Raw genomic sequence first — 21,241 nt, forward strand, 5'->3', positions numbered from 1 at the left:
TACCATAGGCGTTGCCAGGGTGCGATGGGTGATAAACAAGGTGATACATTTTTATTAAAATAACTTCAACTGGTTCTTACCCTGGTAACGCCTATGGTAAATTAAATTTGATACGAAATCATGTTTTCATGCATATTCTGTCTGTTTCTACTACAATACATTGTGAAATTTGCATTTTGATGACGTTTGAACATTTTCAATAATGTTATATTTTGCATAATTTTCCCCTTTGAGGGCCCCTCCTGACTACACCACTGGCCCATCACCCGAAAGGCTTTGGATTTATTCATATTTCCACAAGTAGAATGCAACAAAAATAGTCCGGTTGAAATCCCCGGGGGACACCATCGTAACCTTCCCTTGTGAGAACGAGCTACTCAAAGTAAAAGTTCCAACTTTTTTTTGATCACGGTATTCCGCGTGAGTTTTTTATCACGGTATTTGGAGTGTTAATTTAAGCTACTCTGATTTTTCTTCGTGTATTTCTATCTCAACATCTCACATAAAAGATGAACCAGCCTAGGACTGAAAATCTATAATAAAAAAATAATAATAATCTTTTCGTAATATACATACGTCATGAAAGATTACCAATTAAGGACAAGGTATTAGGAGTACATAGCTCAAAATTTCTAGAGCACCGTTTTTTAGAACCGTTGAACGGATTTGGATGAAAATGCATCACGCTAATTGTTCAGTGGTTGTTAACAGCGTGATGTATTTTAATTCAAATCCGTTCAACGGTTCTTAAAAACGGTGCTCTAGAAATTTTGAGCAATGTACTCCAAATACCTTGTCCTTAACATTACCAAATTATCGTAGTTTGAACTCAAAACTCTGTATGACAAAACTAATCTTTTTTTTTCGTCCTTTCTAGGTACGTATTTGATGATGCGGAACATACAATATTATAGTAAGTATACTATTACACGCAAATGGAATTCAATTTTATGTTAGAACCAACCACTTGTACTCAGATGCACTCATTTGCTGTTGTCTCAGCTCAGAATCCTGCAAACAGAAAACAGTGTATGGAGAACTTTTACCTTGCAGTTTTATCTAAAAGTTCGTCGAATAGGGTAAAGGTCGCATGCGCATATGGAAGCCGTAAGAGAGCAATGAAGGCGACTCTCCACATGTTGAATGCAAATTATGCTCAATCCGTGGAGAGTCGCATTCATTGCTCTGCCATGAATTTGGTATGCGTGTGCGACCCTTACTTTGTTTGACAAACTTTTAGATAAAACTACAGAGTAAAACTCCTCCATATACTGTTTTTTAATTGCAAGCTTCTGAGCTCAGAGAATAGCAAATGAGTGTATCTGAGTACAAGTGAGTGTTTCCATCGCTGGAACCTACAAACATCGAAGTTTCCAGGAAATCATATAAACTCCTCCTTTCAACACGAAACACACACCAATCCAAATCCCTGCGCATTAATGGAATATTTATAATTTTCTCTCTGCGGAACATCCGCTGAAGGAGTTTTCATGAAAATTTTGTGACAAAATCAAAAACTCGAATGGAATTTCAAGAGACAGAGAACTATTTATGAAATCCAATTATGAGTTCATGAAGGAATGCTTAAGGCATTCCTTATCTTATTCCTTCTCCTTTTTTTATAACTACAGTATAATCTGGGAATCAAACCGACTGTCTGTGGATTTGCATTCTGAAATCTTTTAAACATTAATTCATGGAGACGAGCTGCTTTCCAGCAAATACTTTTTTGGTAAAAAAAAAAAGATAAATTCCGGTAGATGATATTTCTGTAACAGGTTCCCGGACAAAGATACAGAATCAGTTCCGGCCGGCTGTATAATACGGTGATTATTTCTATTTTTTTTTATTTACCATGACTCATAATTCAAATCGGCCCATCTCGCCATGCGTACAATTTCTGAAATCCCAGTGTTAAGCTTGGTTTATCCAAATAAAGTGTATACCAATTATATAGAAATGCTGCAATATTTACATTGCGTTTCCACTGGCTGGTGCGTGCTACAATTTTTGCGCAAACTCCCAGATATCAATGTTTACCAACGTCCCGGTAACATTTCTCCCACCATGCTGCACTGCACCCCGTCCTCTGAGCTACCAGCGAAACGATGGCACCCACGGGATTAAATCGCGAAATGCTTTCACACAGCGACCGCACCGCGTCGTCAACTTTCCTCCCAAACCAAAACCCAAACCAAATGCGCGCCGCACCACGAATTGTCATCATCGCTCGCTTCTCGGTCGGTCGGAGCAGGACCGCAAACGAGCAAGAAGAACGCTCCACGATTTAGTCATCCACGGTACGGTCGCGCGCGCATAGTTCGAACCAAGAGACCTCCGCTGGCCGCGCTCTTCGCGCAGAAAAACGACGTAAATCCGCGCAAATTTGAAACCCGATACCCACCTGATGTGACAAGAAGAATTTTGAATTTGACGCTGGAAAAATAAGTGGTTGTGTTGTCGATTTGATCGTCAATTTGCCGGTGATCATCAATCAGGATTAGTTGCGAGTTTAGAAGCGGCTGGACACGACGCGCACGCAAGGGCGTCGTCAGTCAAAACGCATGGTGCGGGATCCGTTGCTTAGAGCAGGGCTGGTAGCGAACGGATGATAACAAGAACAAATTTGATGGATTTAGTGAATGAAGTAAACCAAACAGTGACTATGTTCGTGACGCAAGCTATATTCTATGGAAAATAATTCATAAAGATCGAGAGAATTGCCCGTTTTAAACCCTATTTTTTGTACTAATTAAGGCTGAGTGAGCATTTATAAGCCTCGGCAGCCATGATGAATCTGTTGCTAGAAATGTCAAAGTGATAAAACTCAGCCCTCAAAGCAAATATTTTGTATGAAATTGCATCATGCTATTGCTATATGCTCACTTGTAGTAAGTTTAATGATACATTTTCAGCTGATGAGCTGCAAAAAATCCCCCTTAGTAATATCTTGAACAATCAATCATTGAAAAACAAACAGGCAATAATTGCTATGAAAGAATCGTGAAGCACCAAGTAACCGGTGGTTTTGCCAGAGGTCACTGAGCATCACATACAATTATTTTCGAAAGATACTGTTTTATATATGATTTTTTCCAAAATATAAAATTATAGTAGGATTGACATTCTAATAGTGGTGCTATTTGTAGGTCCTTGTAGTAGAATAATTGAATAAAATTGTTAACATCGCAAAATAAAAAGTCTGCAAACGAATCGATAGTTTTTTTTTGTTTCATTATTTAAATTTAACAGAAAACATGTTAAATCCATCGTTTATTCGTTTTTTTATAATAAAAATCATTTGCACCAACTATAAGTATAAGTACACGTTTTACATTATGGTGGTAAAATCTAACATTGGTTTCTAAAGTGACGCATTCCATTGAATGCTTATGGGGCGGCTTTACCCCATCTGGCATAATGTCTTTTGGTATAAAGCCATTTTGCATAAAAGCCATTTGGCATAATAAATATTTGTCATAACAAAGATAATGCAAATTCTTATCAAGATGGCTGTTCTTCTAATTATGCCAAATGACAGAATGCCAAATAGCTGTTTTCCCAATTGCCCTGAAAACCAATAGGTGCCAAAGAGCAAACAATTTAGGGAAACTAATTGTTTTAAATTGGTTTCTGGATAAATCCTAAACACAAAAATAAATCAATATCATTATTTAATTATAACGCATCTATTTAAAATGCCGTATGCATTTTTTTTTTCGCGGAATAGTGCTAAATTGCCACTATTGGTTCTACCACCACTAAGGTAGCGTTTACCATGCCCTTGTGTGGCTTCGTGGCCGTGCGGCTTGCGTCACAAAGCATTTAGTCGCATCGTGCTGAGCAGCGTGGGTTTGATTTCGGCTGTGCCACTGGGCGTTGCATGCTAGTCTTTTATCAAGCGTCGTGCTTCCTGCATAGAGAAAAAAGCTCACTGGAAGTTTTGAACGTGTCTGTGTCTTTAAACCTGAAATTACCAGGGAATTCTGCAGGCATTCCAAGTAATTTGAAATGCAGTATATTGGTGGGCTTTGTGGCCGTGCGGTTAACGACGTCAGTCCACTAGACGTTTCAATAGGCTTAACTCGGAGTATAAGTTCGACTCCCACTCCAGTCGGGAAAAAATTTTCGATACAAGAAAAAATCTCTAGACTACTAGGTGTTTCGTGTGTTGTCCGTTGCCTAATGTTAGTGATCGTTCCTTCTGTACACCGTTGTGTAATGTCTTTTAAAACATCAGGTTAAGCATATCCTTGAGGATAATTGTTGGTCGAAACCGATGAATTCTGGCAAAAGATGTTCACGAAATTTTCGCTGAAATTAGTAGCGAAGTATCTGGTCAACTAATTCGCCAAATTAATTAAGAAATTAGAGTTTTTATTTTTGCAAGAATATCAAGAGAATTTCAAATAAATATTTAAATATTTAGTAAGAATTACATCGAGGGAAACTAGCAGGCATTATTTTGGAGATTTTCTGAAGACATTTATAATAGTTTTTGTAAAAAATCTTGTGATATCCTTAGTAATACTCTTGAAGTGTGAAAAAACTAGCTATATATCACAAAGAGTTCCTAGAAAAAAAAACAGATATTTTTGAAGAATAACTTAGAGGACATTTAAAAATATATATATAAAACAATGCTATGTATAGAATACAAATTAGAAAACTTCGGCCGCAATTTTCTGAAACACTCTCTTAAATTTGGAAATAAACTTATGGATGCACTTCAGAAAGAGTTTTTTTTTAATTCTTCTCTCCAGCAAGGCATGGAATTTGTTTAAAAATGTCAAAAACGTGAAAACATATGATGATTAACCTGGGCTTGTTAGGGGAATATCTGTAAATAAAAAGAAAATCGCGTCAAGTACAAGACACTGAAGACGACCTTACAGTTGAGGTCGAAATACGTATCTGTCAAAGGATGCAAATTCTTAGTGGAATTCAAAGGAACAGTACTTAACGCGATTTTCTTTTTATTTTTGTGAAAACATAGTTTTATTAGTAAAATGTGACAAACAATTGTAAAACAATTTTGCTAAAAATATCCACTCTTCATTATTTCCTAGATCTTGTGTTTCACAATTAGTCGACAACTTGTTCTTCCTGCACCTTTTTTTTTTCCTTAGATGAATTCTGCCTAAAAATGTTGTTAAGGTGTTATTAGACTGTTTTTCGTAATGCCAAATATTTGTCATTATAGTCCAACATTCACGTTGTGTTGGTCTTTTGTCGGGCTTGTTTGGCCAAATATTTGTCATGTGTAATGGGGCCTTTAATGAACAAATTATTTCATAAGATTTCCGCAAATAATGTCTAGAACAGGGGTTCCCAACATTTTTGAGGTGGTGACCCCCTTTAAGAATTGTCAAAACATCCGGGGCCCAATGATTATTTTAAACAGTCTTGTAAACATTCGAAACTTTTCGATACCTTCGTTTCGTTCCCGCGGTCGGGTGTCAGCTTGCTTTGTTACACTCGTGCGCTATCGTTATCTTTTACACACAACACGAGTGGTAGAACGAAGATCAATAAACATAAAAACGGATCAAACGAATGTCGTCTGTCGCGATGACATTTGTCTAATTCTAGCTTTTCGCATGATTTCAGCCAATTCTGTTTATGATTGGTATAATATTTGATTCGTGGGTGTTAAATTGAATACAACTCACAGATATGGCCAAAAAAGCTCTCTATGGGAAAAGATAGGAATAACAAAAACCAAGACAAAAACCGAACCAGCTTCCGACGACGTTATTGTGGTCAAGAACATTCATTTGACATTTTTGTTTCGTGTTGCTTGTCTGGCGAATTTTGGAGACAAGGGCAGATGAATATCGACGAAAAGGTGTCATAGGGTGTGATCAAAGTTACAAAATTAAAATTTGGTATATTTGCACCCATTAGAATAAAAATTAAATATTTTTTTTGGTAATACCGCGGCCCCCTGGACTAGCTTCATGGCCCCCAGGGGGCTATTGACCACCGGTTGACAACCCGTGGTCTAGAAATTCCATCACATATTCTATGGGAACCTTCCCTATTTCTTCCACAATGCAGCCAGAAATTTCTCAAAACATATCGCCAGAAATTTCTGACAGAGTTGCTCAACCAACACATCCTTTTCTGCTTACTCCGTCAAAACAAGTTCAGACCACCCATGTTTTGGGGTTATCAAAACAAAACAAAAAAAAACAAGAAGTTTTAAATAACCCTAAGTTTTTCATTTGAACATTGTTTTGTAATATCTAACAGTGAAGACCAATGACAATATTTGCATTCTGGGAGCATATTTTGAAGTTTTGTTTCGCTGTAGGTGGCACGGTGGTGAAAATAATGTGTATTCCTAACATCTTGACTCAGTAAATGGATACCTCTTCATGGCGTCTTAAGCAAATCCGTTTATGCGAATAAGAACCGTATGTCTAAAATATTTCCGGTGCAAAATATTGCACTAGATATTGATGCGAGAACGTTTTGAACGGAATCATGGCCGCTATATAATGCCTCTTGCAGAGATTCGTTCATGAAACATCACAGGATTTATCAGAGAATTCCAATCGGGGTTTGTCTTGTAGTTCTTCCTGAAAATCTTTCTAAATTCCTCCGAAGTTCCTCTTGGAATGCCTTCGAATATTCCGCTAAGTATTCCTCACGCGATTACGTCTGGGATTCGTTCCAGGCAGTTCTTTTTAGGCTTCTGCTAAAATTATCACTTCGACATTTCGTCCGAGATTCCTCTCGGAATTCCTCCTGGAATTCCATCGTGGATTCTGACCTGCATTCCTTCAGGAACTTTTCCTGTGATATATTCAGGGATTTTTCTAGAAGATTCTCCCTGAATTCTTGCGGAGATTTGTTTCGATATTCCCAAAGCGGTTTCTGCAATCCACCCGCTATTATTTGAAGGGTTCCCTCAAGGTTTATTTTTTCGGGATTCTTTCAGTAATTCCTCCAGAGGTGGCTTCTAGAGAAATATGTATATAGAGATACTCCAAGAGAAAACCTTGGATACATCCGTGCCGGAATTTCAGAAAGAATCTCTTGTGAAATACTTGGAGGAATAGCCTGAAGATTCATGGAAGAATCTTAAAGAAATATTCAAGAGAAAAAAAATCTAGATAAATCGATAAATGGACTGGATCAGTTCCTAGTTTAAACTTTAGACAAATCTCTAGAACGCTCTAGAACGCTTAGAAGAGTCCCTCGAAGAAACCCGAGGATTTAACTGTCGGTCCATCCACAAAAATTCACATCGTTTCTTGCATCGTTTTTTTTTATTCGACTGATATCAATGATGAAGTTGACCAATTAATTTGTTCTATACATAGAAAAGTGTACTCTTCAAGCTATTAAATATAGGAAACGGAAATTTTTATTCGCTCAACTACCTAATTTCAAACGAAAACTGCAGAGAAATATTGTAAGGAAGTTAAAAAAAATCGTTAAGGAATTTCGAAGAAAATGTTGGAGAAGCTTCGGAAACTGTTCGCAAAAATAATTGCCCGAGAATTTCTAAAAAAATACTCCTTTAGAAATTTCAGGGAAAATTCCGAATGAAGAAGAATTTTCAATTATTTTTTCCCAATTATTATTCCCAAATTTTTAAATAACTGCTGAAAAAAAAACTCTGAAGAATCTAAAAAAAATGTAGAAAAAAATACTGTAAATAATCATAATTGTTTTGCAATGAAATTTCTGAAGAAATTTTCAAAGAAATTGCTATAGAAATTCTTCAAGAACTCTTCGGAGTAGCCTTCCAAGATTCTCAGGCGAAGGCCATTCAAGTTACTGGGAAAAAGTCTTCAAGCTTCTCGGACATGGAAGGCTTTGTGACATGGAAGCTTCTATTCCGCAGAATGATTACCTGTTCTGTGGCTCAGTTGTTTAAAGCGTCATTCTAACTAATACGGTGTCGTGGGAGCAAATCCCACCGAAACGCGATTTTTTTTCACAAAGTCATCTCTAAATTAACCAATCAACTACATTTTTTGCTTTCTAATTACAAGTTTTCCAGTGAGCTATTAAACTGTTCAGCATAAAATGTGTGCTGGAGGTGCTGAGCGAAGAAAACGTTTCATTTTCTGACTTGAAAAGGGGTGACAAAATCGGGGATGGATAGAATCGTGTTATTGGAAAATACAATGTGAACTCATTAAAAATGTTCATGTAAAGAACTAAATCTGCTTCTGTCATCGGTTAGCTTTTGATTATTCGAGTAACCTAACGTATTCTTTACATATTTTTTTTTTTTTCATTTTACCAGTATTTTGAGTATTTCCATTGCACGCTTATACCAATGGAAGTACATAATCTGGATTTTTCAAATAATTTATTAATTCAATTAATAAATTTTGCTTAAATCAGTGACGTGCATGACATTTCAGCTGCAAATAGTGACATAGATTATCATTTCGATGTAATTAGTATCTTGATAAAAAAAAATCCAGATTCACATAACGCTGACTCGCTACCAGCCCTGCTCCGATGTCGCTCAGTATTTTTTCCACGTTGCCTAACTTAGGTGCACTAGGCACTAACAAAAGGTACTGCGAGGATCAAGAGAAAATAAACATGTTTTCGCGATCCTAATTCGAATCGCAATCGTCGTCGTATGGTGCGGTCAGTGATTGATTCGAGGTTCTCAGATAGTGATTCGGCTAGGTATTGTGCGTGTGGAGTGGAGAGAGAAGAGGCGGTTCCTAATTCGGATTCGTAGATTTGGGGATAGACGAATAGTTCGCGTACTTCATCCGCGCATATCGGATTGTGTATAACCACCAAACTACTGATTTATTGGACGTGATAGGCTCTTCAGTCAAGTGAACGCATTAATCACCGTGCAGAAATGGTTTTGTGTAAGTATCGATTACAAATATGGCGAGGAGAGTGATTAAAATTATGAAGATGGTGGCCGTCGGTCGTCGTCTCGGCGACCAAATGTCTGATGGCGATTTTGATATGTTGATAACGACCGACCGACCGGTGGACTTTGGATATGATTTGGATTAAAAAATGGTGATTGTCGTCGCGAGGAATGTTGATATGCATTTTGGGTTGTAGAGTACGTGACAGAGGTCATTTTGTGACGGAATAAAGTTATCAGTTTGATCCCCCCGTATTTGCTTATCGGAACATGGTTGAACTTATCAGAGCTAAGGTTTTAATTAATGTGCAAAACTACGAGCTTTGATCTTGACACGTTTACACACAAGTTTGCTCAGTAAACAGTATTGGTAATTGCATCGGATAGTTTAACTTTGTAGGTAGGTATCTATCGAAAATGGTTTGTTATTGTAAAACACCCCTGATGTAAACAACTCCCCCCGTCGTCAGACAGGAAAGCAATAATAAAGATAAGCGTTATCTTGAACAAGAGGGCTTGCGCAGTTCGAAACCTGCACATCCGAGTCTCACGTCTCACATTCAGCTGCAATACATCATGGTCAGTTCAGAGGTTTCCAACCGTTTTGAATCAACGGTTCACTCGGGGTGAATCAATCCCAATACTTAAATCATCATTAATTTCTAACACTTATTCTCACTATAATCATCACTTCTATCGTCCTGCTTCACTTCCTTCTCAAGAACCACATAGGGTTGACGGTCTACAGCTTTGGCTCCTCGTGTTTTCGCACGCTCAACCGTGGCTTCAGTTTTCATTCACTGGTCTCTTTCCTCTAGGCGTCATCTGTGAATTGTTTTGAACTCAAAACAATATTTCCAAAATGAAACAAAAAATAATAAAACAATATTTTTGAGAATTGTTTCCGTTAAAGTTGGAAACTCCTAAACTCAGACAAAGTAATGAATGATTATTTTTACGTCAAACCAAGCACTGCTCTCTCGACTCTCGAGCGCACAGTGACTCAAACCCTAAAACACATGCACCGAGTGGGAAATTTTAGAAATAGTTTTCCTCGCGTTTCTCCATTCGTCCAAATCGAAAATAGAATCAAACTGTCGTCTGTCGTCGTCGGCGTCGAACGTTGTTGTTGCCACATACAATGATTCTCGCCCCCAGAGATTGAGCAAAGTGTTTGTTTACATGTGTGACACTCCTGGTCAAAATATAACGAATTTTGGCCACTTGTTGACTTTGGTTTGATGGAATTTTTTTTTTTTTTTTTTTTTGAGTGACCCTCCGCTCTCCCCCACACCAAAAAGCTCGCATTGGAGCCCCCTGGTAGTGGACACTCAATTCTCAGCCAAGGCAACACATTACAAAATTAAACAAATTATACTAAAGTAGTTAAGGCTGAGAAATAAATCCAAAGATGAATAAAATATTTGAGAGAACAAAACAACAATAAAAAATTAAAAAAGTGCTTCTAGTGGATGCAGTATCCTTTTAAAGAAGCACATTATGAACAAGAAAAACATTTAAACTAATTTAAGAATATGATTTAAAATTTAAAATTTACTATCTTACTTGTTTGTTGGCGGTTAGCATGTTATTAGTAAACAGATTAACGAAATATTAAATTAACTGTCGAGACACTTGGGATATAAGAAGGCGTTTAATGGTTGATTTAAACAATAATCGATTAGTTATTGTTTTAACATCTCTTGGTAGGTTATTGAATTTAGATGGACCAATGAAGGTAAATCTTTTCTGACCAAAATTTGAGTATACGCGTGATCGTGAGAGGTTATGCGTTTGCCTAGTGTTGTGCAGCCGTGGTAAAACATTAATATTTAAATTATGAATACTTTTAGGATTATGTAACATATTATGGATCAAAAGCAGCGTTTGTTCATCACACATTCCTTGTATCGGCAATATTTTATGTGGAAAATCAGTGTATAACCGGACTGATGAAAACAGCCACGGTAAATTGTAGATAATTTTAATGCACCTGTTTTGCAAAGTTTGTAACTTTTTGAGCTTTGATTTACAGGCTCTGCCCCAAGCTATAATTAAATAATTCAAATGAGAATGGACGTGGGCGAAGTAGAACATAAACAAAACTTTCCGCGGTACAAAGTGACTAATTCTTTTCAAAATTCCACACATTGTAGAAATTTTTCCAGCTAATTTCTTAATATGATAGTCCCACGATAAAATACAATCTAGATGGATGCCTAAATATTTAAATGAGTCCACTCTCTCAATAACATTAACATCCATCACTAAATCTGGAAGATTTGGAAGAGTTTTTCTTGGTGATCGGAAAATCATATATTTAGTTTTTTGTAAATTTAATGAGAGAAGGTTATCACAAAAATAGTTTTGGAGTACTTGTAAATCATAATGCATATTTGCAATGATTAAATTTGGATCGATATTGGGATAAAATAAGGCAGTATCATCTGCAAATAATCTCGGAACACCAGTGAGATGTAATTTACTAATATCGTTGATATATATTAGAAAAAGTAAAGGGCCTATATTGCTCCCTTGAGGAACACCAACATTGATTTGTCTATAGGAACTCATTTCTCCAGCATATGAAACAAGTTGACTTCTATTTTCCAGATAGCTTCGAATCACATCATTCGCCACTCCTCTTATTCCGTAATGCTCTAATTTACGAAGTAAAATGCCATGATTTAATGTGTCAAAAGCCTTTTTAAGGTCTAAAAACAATGCGCCCACATATCTTCTCAAATCAGTTTCCTCCAATATTTTGTCTACAAGTTCGGTTATAGCAACTGTAGTACTACTCCCGCAACGAAAACCATACTGCATGCTATAAAGTATATTGTGGATATCAAGGAAATGCACCATACGATTAATTAACAATTTTTCAAGGCGACGATGAAATTTTGGAACGCGCGTGCCTTTTGCTTCTTTAATGGTTCCCCTACCTCAATATGGCAGCACGTGGGGTGTCATAACCTCCTATAATTAAAATCGATAGTCGGATTTTTTTTGTTTGGGTTATGATCGGGGAAGCCGGGGTGAAATGAAGTTTTCTACAGAACGATCAACAAACCAAGAAAACAGAAATGTAAGTTTATTCCTGTTAGCAAAATTAACCAAAACCAAGAGGAATCCTTCCAGGATTTCGAGGAAAATCCTTGCAGGATTTCGAAGGAAATCCTTGCAGGATTTCGAAGGAAATCCTTGCAGGATTTTGAAGGAAATCCTTGCGGGATTTCGAAGGAAATCCTTGCAGGATTTCAAAGGAAATCCTTGCAGGATTTCGAAGGAAATCCTTGCAGGATTTCGAAGGAAATCCTTGCAGGATTTCGAAGGAAATCCTTGCAGGATTTCGAAGGAAATCCTTGCAGGATTTCGAAGGAAATCCTTACAGAATTTCGAAGGAAATCCTTGCAGGATTTTGAAGGAAATCCTTGCAGGATTTCGAAAGAAATTCTTGCAGGATTACGTAGGAAATCCTTGCAGGATTTCGTAGGAAATCCTTGCAGGATTTCGTAGGAAATCCTTGCAGGATTTCGAAGAAAATTCTTGCAGGATTTCGAAGGAAATCCTTGCAGGATTTCGAAGGAAATCCTTGCAGGATTTCGAAGGAAATCCTTGCAGGATTTCGAAGGAAATCCTTGAAGGATTTCGAAGGAAATCCTTGCAGGATTTCAAGGGAAATCCTTGCAGGATTTCAAGGGAAATCCTTGCAGGATTTCAAGGGAAATCCTTGCAGGATTTCAAGGGAAATCCTTGCAGGATTTCAAGGGAAATCCTTGCAGGATTTCAAGGGAAATCCTTGCAGGATTTCAAGGGAAATCCTTGCAGGATTTCAAGGGAAATCCTTGCAGGATTTTAAGGGAAATCCTTGCAGGATTTCAAGGGAAATCCATTCGTCCACATCGAAAATAGAATCAAACTGTCGTCTGTCGTCCATCGTCCGTCGTTGTCGTCGTCGGCGTCGAACGTTGTTGTTGCCACATACAATGATTCTCGCCCCCAGAGATTGAGCAAAGTGTTTGTTTACATGTGTGACACTCCTGGTCAAAATATAACGAATTTTGGCCACTTGTTGACTTTGGTTTGATGGAATTTTTCGCCTTTCGTCTATTATTAAGACGACGTTGAAATTGTGGCTTTTTGAACGCGCGTGCCTTTGACTTCTTTAATGGTGCCCCTACCTCAATATGGCAACACGTGGGGTGTCATAACCTCGTATAATTAAAATCGATAGTCGGCATATATTTTGTTTGGGTTATGATCGAGGAAGCCGGTGTAGAGTGCGTCATTGGGCTAAAACGTGTTTGTGTCTTAGTTGGTTAAAGCGTCGGACTAGCTATACGGAGTCGTGGTTTCAAATCCCACCAAAAAGTGGTATTTTTTTCAAATTTTTCTATCAATTTGTTAAATCAATCCAGGATTTCGTGGGAAATCCTTCCAGGATTTCGTGGGAAATTCTTCCAGGATATCGTGGGAAAACCATCCAGGATTTTGTAGGAAATCCTTCCAGGATTTCGAGGGAAATCCTTCCAGGATTTCGAAGGGAAATCCTTCCAGGATTTCGAAGGGAAATCCTTACAGGATTTCGAAGGGAAATCCTTCCAGGATTTCGAAGGGAAATCCTTCCAGGATTTCGAAGGGAAATCCTTCCAGGATTTCGAAGGGAAATCCTTCCAGGATTTCGAAGGGAAATCCTTCCAGGATTTCGAAGGGAAATCCTTCCAGGATTTCGAAGGGAAATCCTTCCAGGATTTCGAAGGGAAATCCTTCCAGGATTTCGAAGGGAAATCCTTCCAGGATTTCGAAGGGAAATCCTTTTTTTTTTTGTTTTTATTTATGTGTATTTTAACTAGTTGCTAATTCTACACTCAAAGGGAAATCCTTCCAGGATTTCGAAGGGCAATCCTTCCAGGATTTCGAAGGGAAATCCTTCCAGGATTTCGAAGGGAAATCCTTCCAGGATTTCGAAGGGAAATCCTTCCAGGATTTCGAAAGGAAAACCTTCCAGGATTTCGAAGGGAAATCCTTCCAGGATTTCGAAGGGAAATCCTTCCAGGATTTCGAAGGGAAATCCTTCCAGAATTTCGAAGGGAAATCCTTCCAGGATTTCGAAGGGAAATCCTTCCAGGATTTCGAAGGGAAATCCTTCCAGGATTTCGAAGGGAAATCCTTCCAGGATTTCGAAGGGAAATCCTTCCAGGATTTCGAAGGGAAATCCTTCCAGGATTTCGAAGGGAAATCCTTCCAGGATTTCGAAGGGAAATCCTTCCAGGATTTCGAAGGGAAATCCTTCCAGGATTTCGAAGGGAAATCCTTCCAGGATTTCGAAGGGAAATCCTTCCAGGATTTCGAAGGGAAATCCTTCCAGGATTTCGAAGGGAAATCCTTCCAGGATTTCGAAGGGAAATCCTTCCAGGATTTCGAAGGGAAATCCTTCCAGGATTTCGAAGGGAAATCCTTCCAGGATTTCGAAGGGAAATCCTTCCAGGATTTCGGAGGAAATCCTTCCAGGATTTCGGAGGAAATCCTTCCAGGATTTCGGAGGAAATCCTTCCAGGATTTTGGAGGAAATCCTTCCAGGATTTCGGAGGAAATCCTTCCAGGATTTCGAAGGAAATCCTTCCAGGATTTCGAAGGAAATCCTTCCAGGATTTCGAGGAAAATGCTTCCAGGATTTCTAGGGAAATCCTTCCAAGATTTCGAGGGAAATACTTCCAAGATTTCGAGGAAAATCCTTCCAAGATTTAGAGGGAAATCCTTCCAGGATCCCTAAAGAACCAAAAACTATGTTATGCGAAAAATTTTAACTGCATGGGTTGGTGCATTTTATCCCCATCTCCTACAATTTCCCCGAAACCAAATGGTCCCGGATTGGCTTTATCTAAACAAAAGTGCCTCCTCTGCCCGTCGTCGTTGCTCCGACCACACTACTGACTGGAACTGGGCGGTAAACAATGACTAAGCATCTCCAAGAGAGTGGAGTGCCACAGCCGCGCACACCTATCGTCACCGGCCCATTTATGGCGTTATTCCTCTTTCTGATGTTTGGTTTGGCAAATGGCCAACGAACGCAACTCCACACTATGTTGTGTACTGGCACTGTGTTGTGTTGTGATGGTGGTGGCGACTGGCGACGATGGAGCCGCTCCAGACAAGATATGTAGGTATTTAAATCTGCCCGACTCGAGACGTGTGGCTCGCAAAGATTTGCGAGGTGCAATGGGAGTTCTTCCATGTTGTTGTCCGGTTTTCCGGTTTCTGAGTGTTCTGCTCCGGTTTGGATACATTTGGCACCGTTTGTTGGTGCAACCAAGATAAGTTACTGCAAATACTGACCGACGACCGTATGTGTCCGGTCTGTGTGGCGAAGGTAGGGTGGGTCTTGCGAAGTACTTTATGAGGTATTAACTGTAATTTATGCATCCGATGGAAAGTATAATTATTATACTATAAAAACATAGACAGATGTGAAAACATGTAGCGAATTTTGCTTGTTTTGATGATCACAGACTTACACAACATCTAGTCAAATTGTTTGCTTTACGAGTATTAAGATACATACTTTTGGGAAAAAAACCTTTAAAAGTAAGTTTTTTAAGTCATTCCATCCTTCCATTTCTTCCTTCCATTCCTTCCTTCCATTCCTTCCTTCCATTCCTTCCTTCCATTCCTTCCTTCTATTCCTTCCTTCCATTCCTTCCTTCCATTCCTTCCTTCCATTCCTTCCTTCCAATTCTTCCTTCCATTCCTTCTTTCCATTTCTTCCTTCCATTCATTCCTTCCTTCCATTCCTTCCTTCCATTCCTTTCTTTCATTCCTTCTTTCAATTCCTTCCTTCCATTCCTTCCTTCCATTCCTTCCTTCCATTCCTTCCTTCCATTCCTTCCTTCCATTCCTTCCTTCCATTCCTTCCTTCCATTCCTTCCTTCCATTTCTTCCTTCCATTCCTTCTTTCCATTTCTTCCTTCCATTCCTTCCTTCCATTCCTTTCTTTCATTCCTTCTTTCAATTCCTTCCTTCCATTTCTTCCTTCCATTCCTTCCTTCCATTCCTTCCTTCCATTCCTTCTTTCCATTTCTTCCTTCCATTCCTTCCTTCCATTCCTTCCTTCCATTCCTTTCTTTCATTCCTTCTTTCAATTCCTTCCTTCCATTTCTTCCTTCCATTCCTTCCTTCCATTCCTTCCTTCCATTCCTTTCTTCCATTCCTTCCTTCCATTCCTTCCTTCCATTCCTTCCTTCCATTCATTCCTTCCATTCCTTCCTTCCATTCCTTCTTTCCATTCCTTCCTTCCATTCTTTCTTTCCATTCCCTCCTTTCATTTCTTCCTTCCATTCCTTCCTTCCATTCCTTCTTTCCATTTCTTCCTTCCATTCCTTCCTTCCATTCCTTCTTTCCATTCCTTTCTTTCATTCCTTTCTTTCATTCCTTCTTTCAATTCCTTCCTTCCTTTTCTTCCTTCCACTCCTTCCTTCCAATCCTTCCTTCGTTTCCTTCCTTCCATTCCTTTCCACCATTATTTCTTCCATTCCTTCCTTCCCATTCAAAATGGCCGGATATCATTAAAATTGCTCGCCAGGACTTTTTTCATTGTATTAACAGAAGATTTAGTTTGAAATTTCATATCCTTTACGTAGACGTGCGTGGAATGTGTCCAATAAATTTCAGAATCATCCTGCTCTGGTCATCTTAGGGGACCACCTTACTTCCTCTGCCATGACTAAATCGTGGGCAAAACTCGAACATCCAGTATTACCTCATCACAACGCATCGTGGTGGGCCACCCGAACCAAACGCGGGTTGTTTACCTTTCTTCGCGCGATATTTTACCATCCGCGTGTTCAGCCAGCTCCACTTCCACCAGGGAGAATAATGCATTCGCGCGATTTCGCGCCTCCATTCTGCTTTGTTTTGTTTGTTCGTCCGGTTGGATCAACCAACGCATAACAACGGTGCACGGAATACCCTGCCGTTCGACACATATCTGTCCCAAATTCTACGGAATTTACTTATCTACATGGGACAGTTTTGCGACTTCAAAACAACCCGGATCGAATTTAATATCCTTTTGCTGTTTTCGAGGTGGGGCACCTTCGGCTGGCTGGCATCGACCATCGCGTCATCAACATCGGCGGACAACTCAATTTGTGCATCGAATGCAGTTGTTGTGGAGGAGATAACTTGGCACGCAGTTTTGCATTTATCGAATGCTTCTTTTTTATGGGATTTTAGTTTTATCGGTCCCCGCTGAGTTCTAGTTCTCGCCGGTTGATTTGGGTTGTTTGTGGGTTGCCCAGCCAAGCCGGACCGAACAACACGTCCAGCTGCAGCGGATATCCAGCGACACTTTTTAATCTGCTTTGGATATAGCAAATTGAAAACATTACTTGTTAACTAGCGCCACGTAGAGACGAAACTACCAACTAATTGGTGAAACACCAGAACGTTCTTGTCTTTCTGAACTACTTTATCGAAGGCGACACTTTTCTATCTGCTTTGGATCCCGAGATAGAGAATTTTAAAAATTTACTTGATTACTAGCACCACATAGCGGTGAAATCATCAACTAATTGGCGAATCACCAGAACGTAATTGTCCCTCTGAATAACTTTGCCGAAGAAGACACTTTTCAATCTGCTTCGGATTCCGAGATAGAGAATTCAAATACTTTAATTGATAACAAAACAATCCGCGAAAGCATTCCACGCATGCGTCACTGTCACTTTCCCGCTTCGACCGGTGCACTTCCTAACAAATCAATCCATGAAAGCATCCCATACACACGTGATTTTTTTCAGGAGTTCCTTGGGAATCCCTTCAGGAGTGTTCTTCAAGGTGTTACTCGGAAATTCCTCTAGGAGTTCCTCGGGAGTTCCTCTAGCAGTTCCTCGGAAATTCCTCTAGGAGTTTGTCGAGAATTACTCCAGGAGTTCCTAGGAAATTGCTCTATGTAATCCTCAGAATTTCTCGAGGAGTTCCTCGGGAATTCCTACAGAAGTTATTCAGGAATACCTCGGGCATTCCTCCAGGAGTTTTTCGGAATTTCCTTCTGGAGTTCCTAGGAAATTTCTCGATGTAATCCTCGGATATTCTCAAAGAGTTCTACGGGAATTTCTCCAGAAGTTATTCAGGAATTCCTTCAGGAGTTCCTCGAGAATTCTTGCAGGAGTTCCTCGGGGATTTCTATACGAGTTTCTCGGAAATTTTTCCAATGAGACCTCGGAAATCTGTTCAAGTAATTCTCAGGTATACCTTCAGGAGTTTTTCGGGAATCCCTCTTGGAGTTACTAGGAAATTGCTCCATGTATTCTTTGGCATTCCTCCAAAGGAGTTTCTCGAGAACTCCTAATGGAGTTTTTTCGGGAATTCCTCCAGGAGCTCCTCGAGAATTCCTTCTGGAGTTCCTCGGGAATTCCTATAAGGGTTCATCGTGAATTCCTCCAGAAGTTCCTCGGGAATTCTTTCAGGAGGTCCTCGGAAATTCTTCCAAGAGTCGCTTGAGAAACATCTACACGAGTTCCTCAGTAATTCGTCCGGGATTTTCTCGAAAATCTATGCAGGACATTCTCGAGTATACCTCCAGGAATAACTCGGGAATTTCTAAAGGGATTCTTTGGAAGTTCCTTTAAGAGTTCCTAGAGAATTCTTCTCGCATTTTATCGAAAATTCTTCACGAGTTCAGAAATTTCAGAAATTTATCTGGATGTTTGTATGATTACCTTCAGGAAATCCTCGGGGATTCCCGGAAATCTTCTGGAGTAGGTTGACGGGGAACTGATGAAAAAAAAACCTCAAGGAACTTCGAAGTAATTTTCGTAGAATTCTTTGGAGGAAATTCCGAGAAGCACGTAACTCGTGGAGAAATTCCCGAAATCCTACAGGTAGAGTTCCTGGAGGTATTCCCGAGAAACTCTTAAAGGAACTCCTGGAGAAATTTCCGATGAACTCCTGGTGGAATTTCCGATGACTTCTGGAAAAAATCCTCATGAACTCTGGAACTGGAGGAATTCACGAAGAACTCCTGAAGAAATTCCCAAGGAACTCCTGGAAAAATTTCCGTGAAACTCTTGGAGGCATTCCTGAGGAACTCCTGAAGGACTTCCCGAGGAAATACTAGAAGAATTTCCGAGAATTCTCTGGAGGAATTTTCTGGAAGAATTCCTGAGGAATTCCTGGAGGAATTCTCGAGTATCTACTGGAGGAATTCCCGATAAAGTCCCAGAGGAATTCCTTACAAATGCGTGTAGGAGTTCGAGGAATTCCTAGCATAATTTCCGAGAAATTGTCAAGGAACTCCGAAGAAACTCTCGGGAAATCTATGGATGAATTCCCCATGAACTTCTGGAGAATTTCTTGATGAACTCCCGCAGGTTTTCCCGAAGATCTTCTGAAGGAATACTTGATGATCTCCTACAGGAATTTCCGAGGAGTTCCTAAAGTAATACACGTGGAAATCCTGTAGGAATTGCCGAGGAACTTCAAGAGAAGTTCTCGCGAATTCCCTGGAGGATCACTAAGGATCTAACGATGCACTCCTGAAGGGATTCTCGAGGATCTCTAAGAGGAATTTCCAAAGATCTCCTGTAAGAACTCTCCAAAAACTCTTGGGGGAATCCCAGCGAGTCTCCTGGAAGAATTCCCTAGGAACTCCTGGAAGAATTTCCGAGGATCTCCTGGAGGAATACCCGTGGAATTCCTAGAGGAATTTCCGCGGAACTCCTGGAGGAATTCTAGGGAAACTCCTGAAAAAAATCTCAGGAAACTTATAAAGAATTCCCGTGGAACTCGTGAAGGGGTTACCGAGGAACCTCTAGAGAAATTCCTGAGGAACTTCAGAAGGAATTCTCGAAGATCTTTTGGAGGAATGCCCGTGATCTCCTGGAGAAACTTCCGAGATCTCCAAGAATTTCCCAAGAATCTCCAGTGATTTCCCTAGGATCTCCTGGAGGATTTCCCATAAAAAATTTTGCGGGAATTTTCGTTGACCTTCTGGAGGAAATCTTGGAAAAATTCCCTGGAAGCTCCAAGATTAACTCCCGGGGACTTCTGGAGAAACTGCCTAGAAACACTTGCAGATATTCCCGAAGAACTGATACCAGAGGACCTTCTGTAGGAATTCCCGAGGATCTTCTGGAGTAATTCTCGTGGATTTCTCGGAGGATCACCAAGGATCTCCTGGAAAAATTCCCTTGGGGAGCTCCTGAGGTAATTGTCGTGGGAATTCTGGAGGGAGTTTTTGGATAATTTATGTAGTCATTCTCCGTCGAATCATGAAGAAATTCCCAGGGCAACCATGGAGGGATTCTACCACATTTGCTGCAGAAATGCTTCGGAAGGAATCCCTGTGATATTCATAGGGAAGCTATGGAGAGATTACCGAGATATTCCTGGAGAAATTTTAGTGGAAACTCTTGAAGTAATTCCCGGCTACTCTGAAGGAGCACCTAGACTAGCTCTCGGGAAACTCCTGGAGGACTTCCCGATGAAATTCTATTAAAGCTCCTGCAGGAATCCCAGAAGGCACTCCAAGAGGAATCACAAACAACTGGAGGAACCCCAGAAGAAACTATTGAAGGCATTCCAGACTCCTGGAGGAATTATAAAGGAAAGACCTTGTGGAATTCAAACAAGAATGTGGATAATACTAGAATGTTCAAGCATTCCCACCGGAGTTTTCCTGAAATCTAACAAACAGCCGAATCAAACAATAATTATCACAATTCTCACTGAAATCTTACTAAAACTTTTCTGAAATAACGTTAAATTTTCATCCAAAGGCCTAATCAAATGTCCTAGGAAATCATTGCTGGAATTTCGAGGAATGCATTCAGGTTTTATACGGATGGTTCACCAAAATTTCTCTTATTTCACTTTATATTACTTGATATAGAGCGCAGGGAGAACACAGCAAAAATTTTGATTTTTAACATGAATTTTAAATTAAAGCCTAAGTCAAGACATGTGAAGACATTTTAGCATGCCTTGTGAAGACACTTGAAAATTTCACCTGGCATCCTTGCGCGAAAGTATCCCACGCATGCGTCGCTGTCACTTTCCCGATTCGACTCGTAATCAGAAAGCGCTGATTAAGAAGACGAAGCTGGAGATGGAGAAACAGAACTTAGCACGAATACATGAGCTTTTGTGCCAACAATATGAAGATCTGGTGAACGTAGGAAGTGGACGAAGCTGTTGGAGCCAGACAAGCAACCGACAAAAGGTTGAAGCATTGATCAAACATCAACAATTGTCTACCGACGCGACGGCTCTACTGGATTAAAGACACAAGACCGTTAACAGATAAAGCTGATTGGCCTGCTGTATCGTCAACACCCTTGGAACTCAACGAACTCTCCGATCGTGGTCATCAGT

At 39.7% G+C, this 21,241-nt stretch overlaps 1 protein-coding gene across 1 annotated transcript in view; it reads left to right on the forward strand.

Annotated features, from left to right (window-relative positions):
* Window positions 1–8,543: 8,543 nt before the first annotated feature.
* LOC134285696 (rho GTPase-activating protein gacF-like) overlaps window positions 8,544–21,241 on the forward strand; it is a 51,275-nt gene continuing 38,577 nt past the window's right edge. Inside the window, exon 1 of the mRNA XM_062846985.1 lies at window positions 8,544–8,858. Coding sequence (XP_062702969.1) covers window positions 8,849–8,858 — 10 coding nt within the window. The 5' untranslated portion in view covers window positions 8,544–8,848. The remainder of the gene's footprint in view (window positions 8,859–21,241) is intronic.

Source organism: Aedes albopictus, chromosome 1 (genome assembly GCF_035046485.1).
Source record: "Aedes albopictus strain Foshan chromosome 1, AalbF5, whole genome shotgun sequence".
Lineage (NCBI taxonomy): Eukaryota > Metazoa > Arthropoda > Insecta > Diptera > Culicidae > Aedes > Aedes albopictus.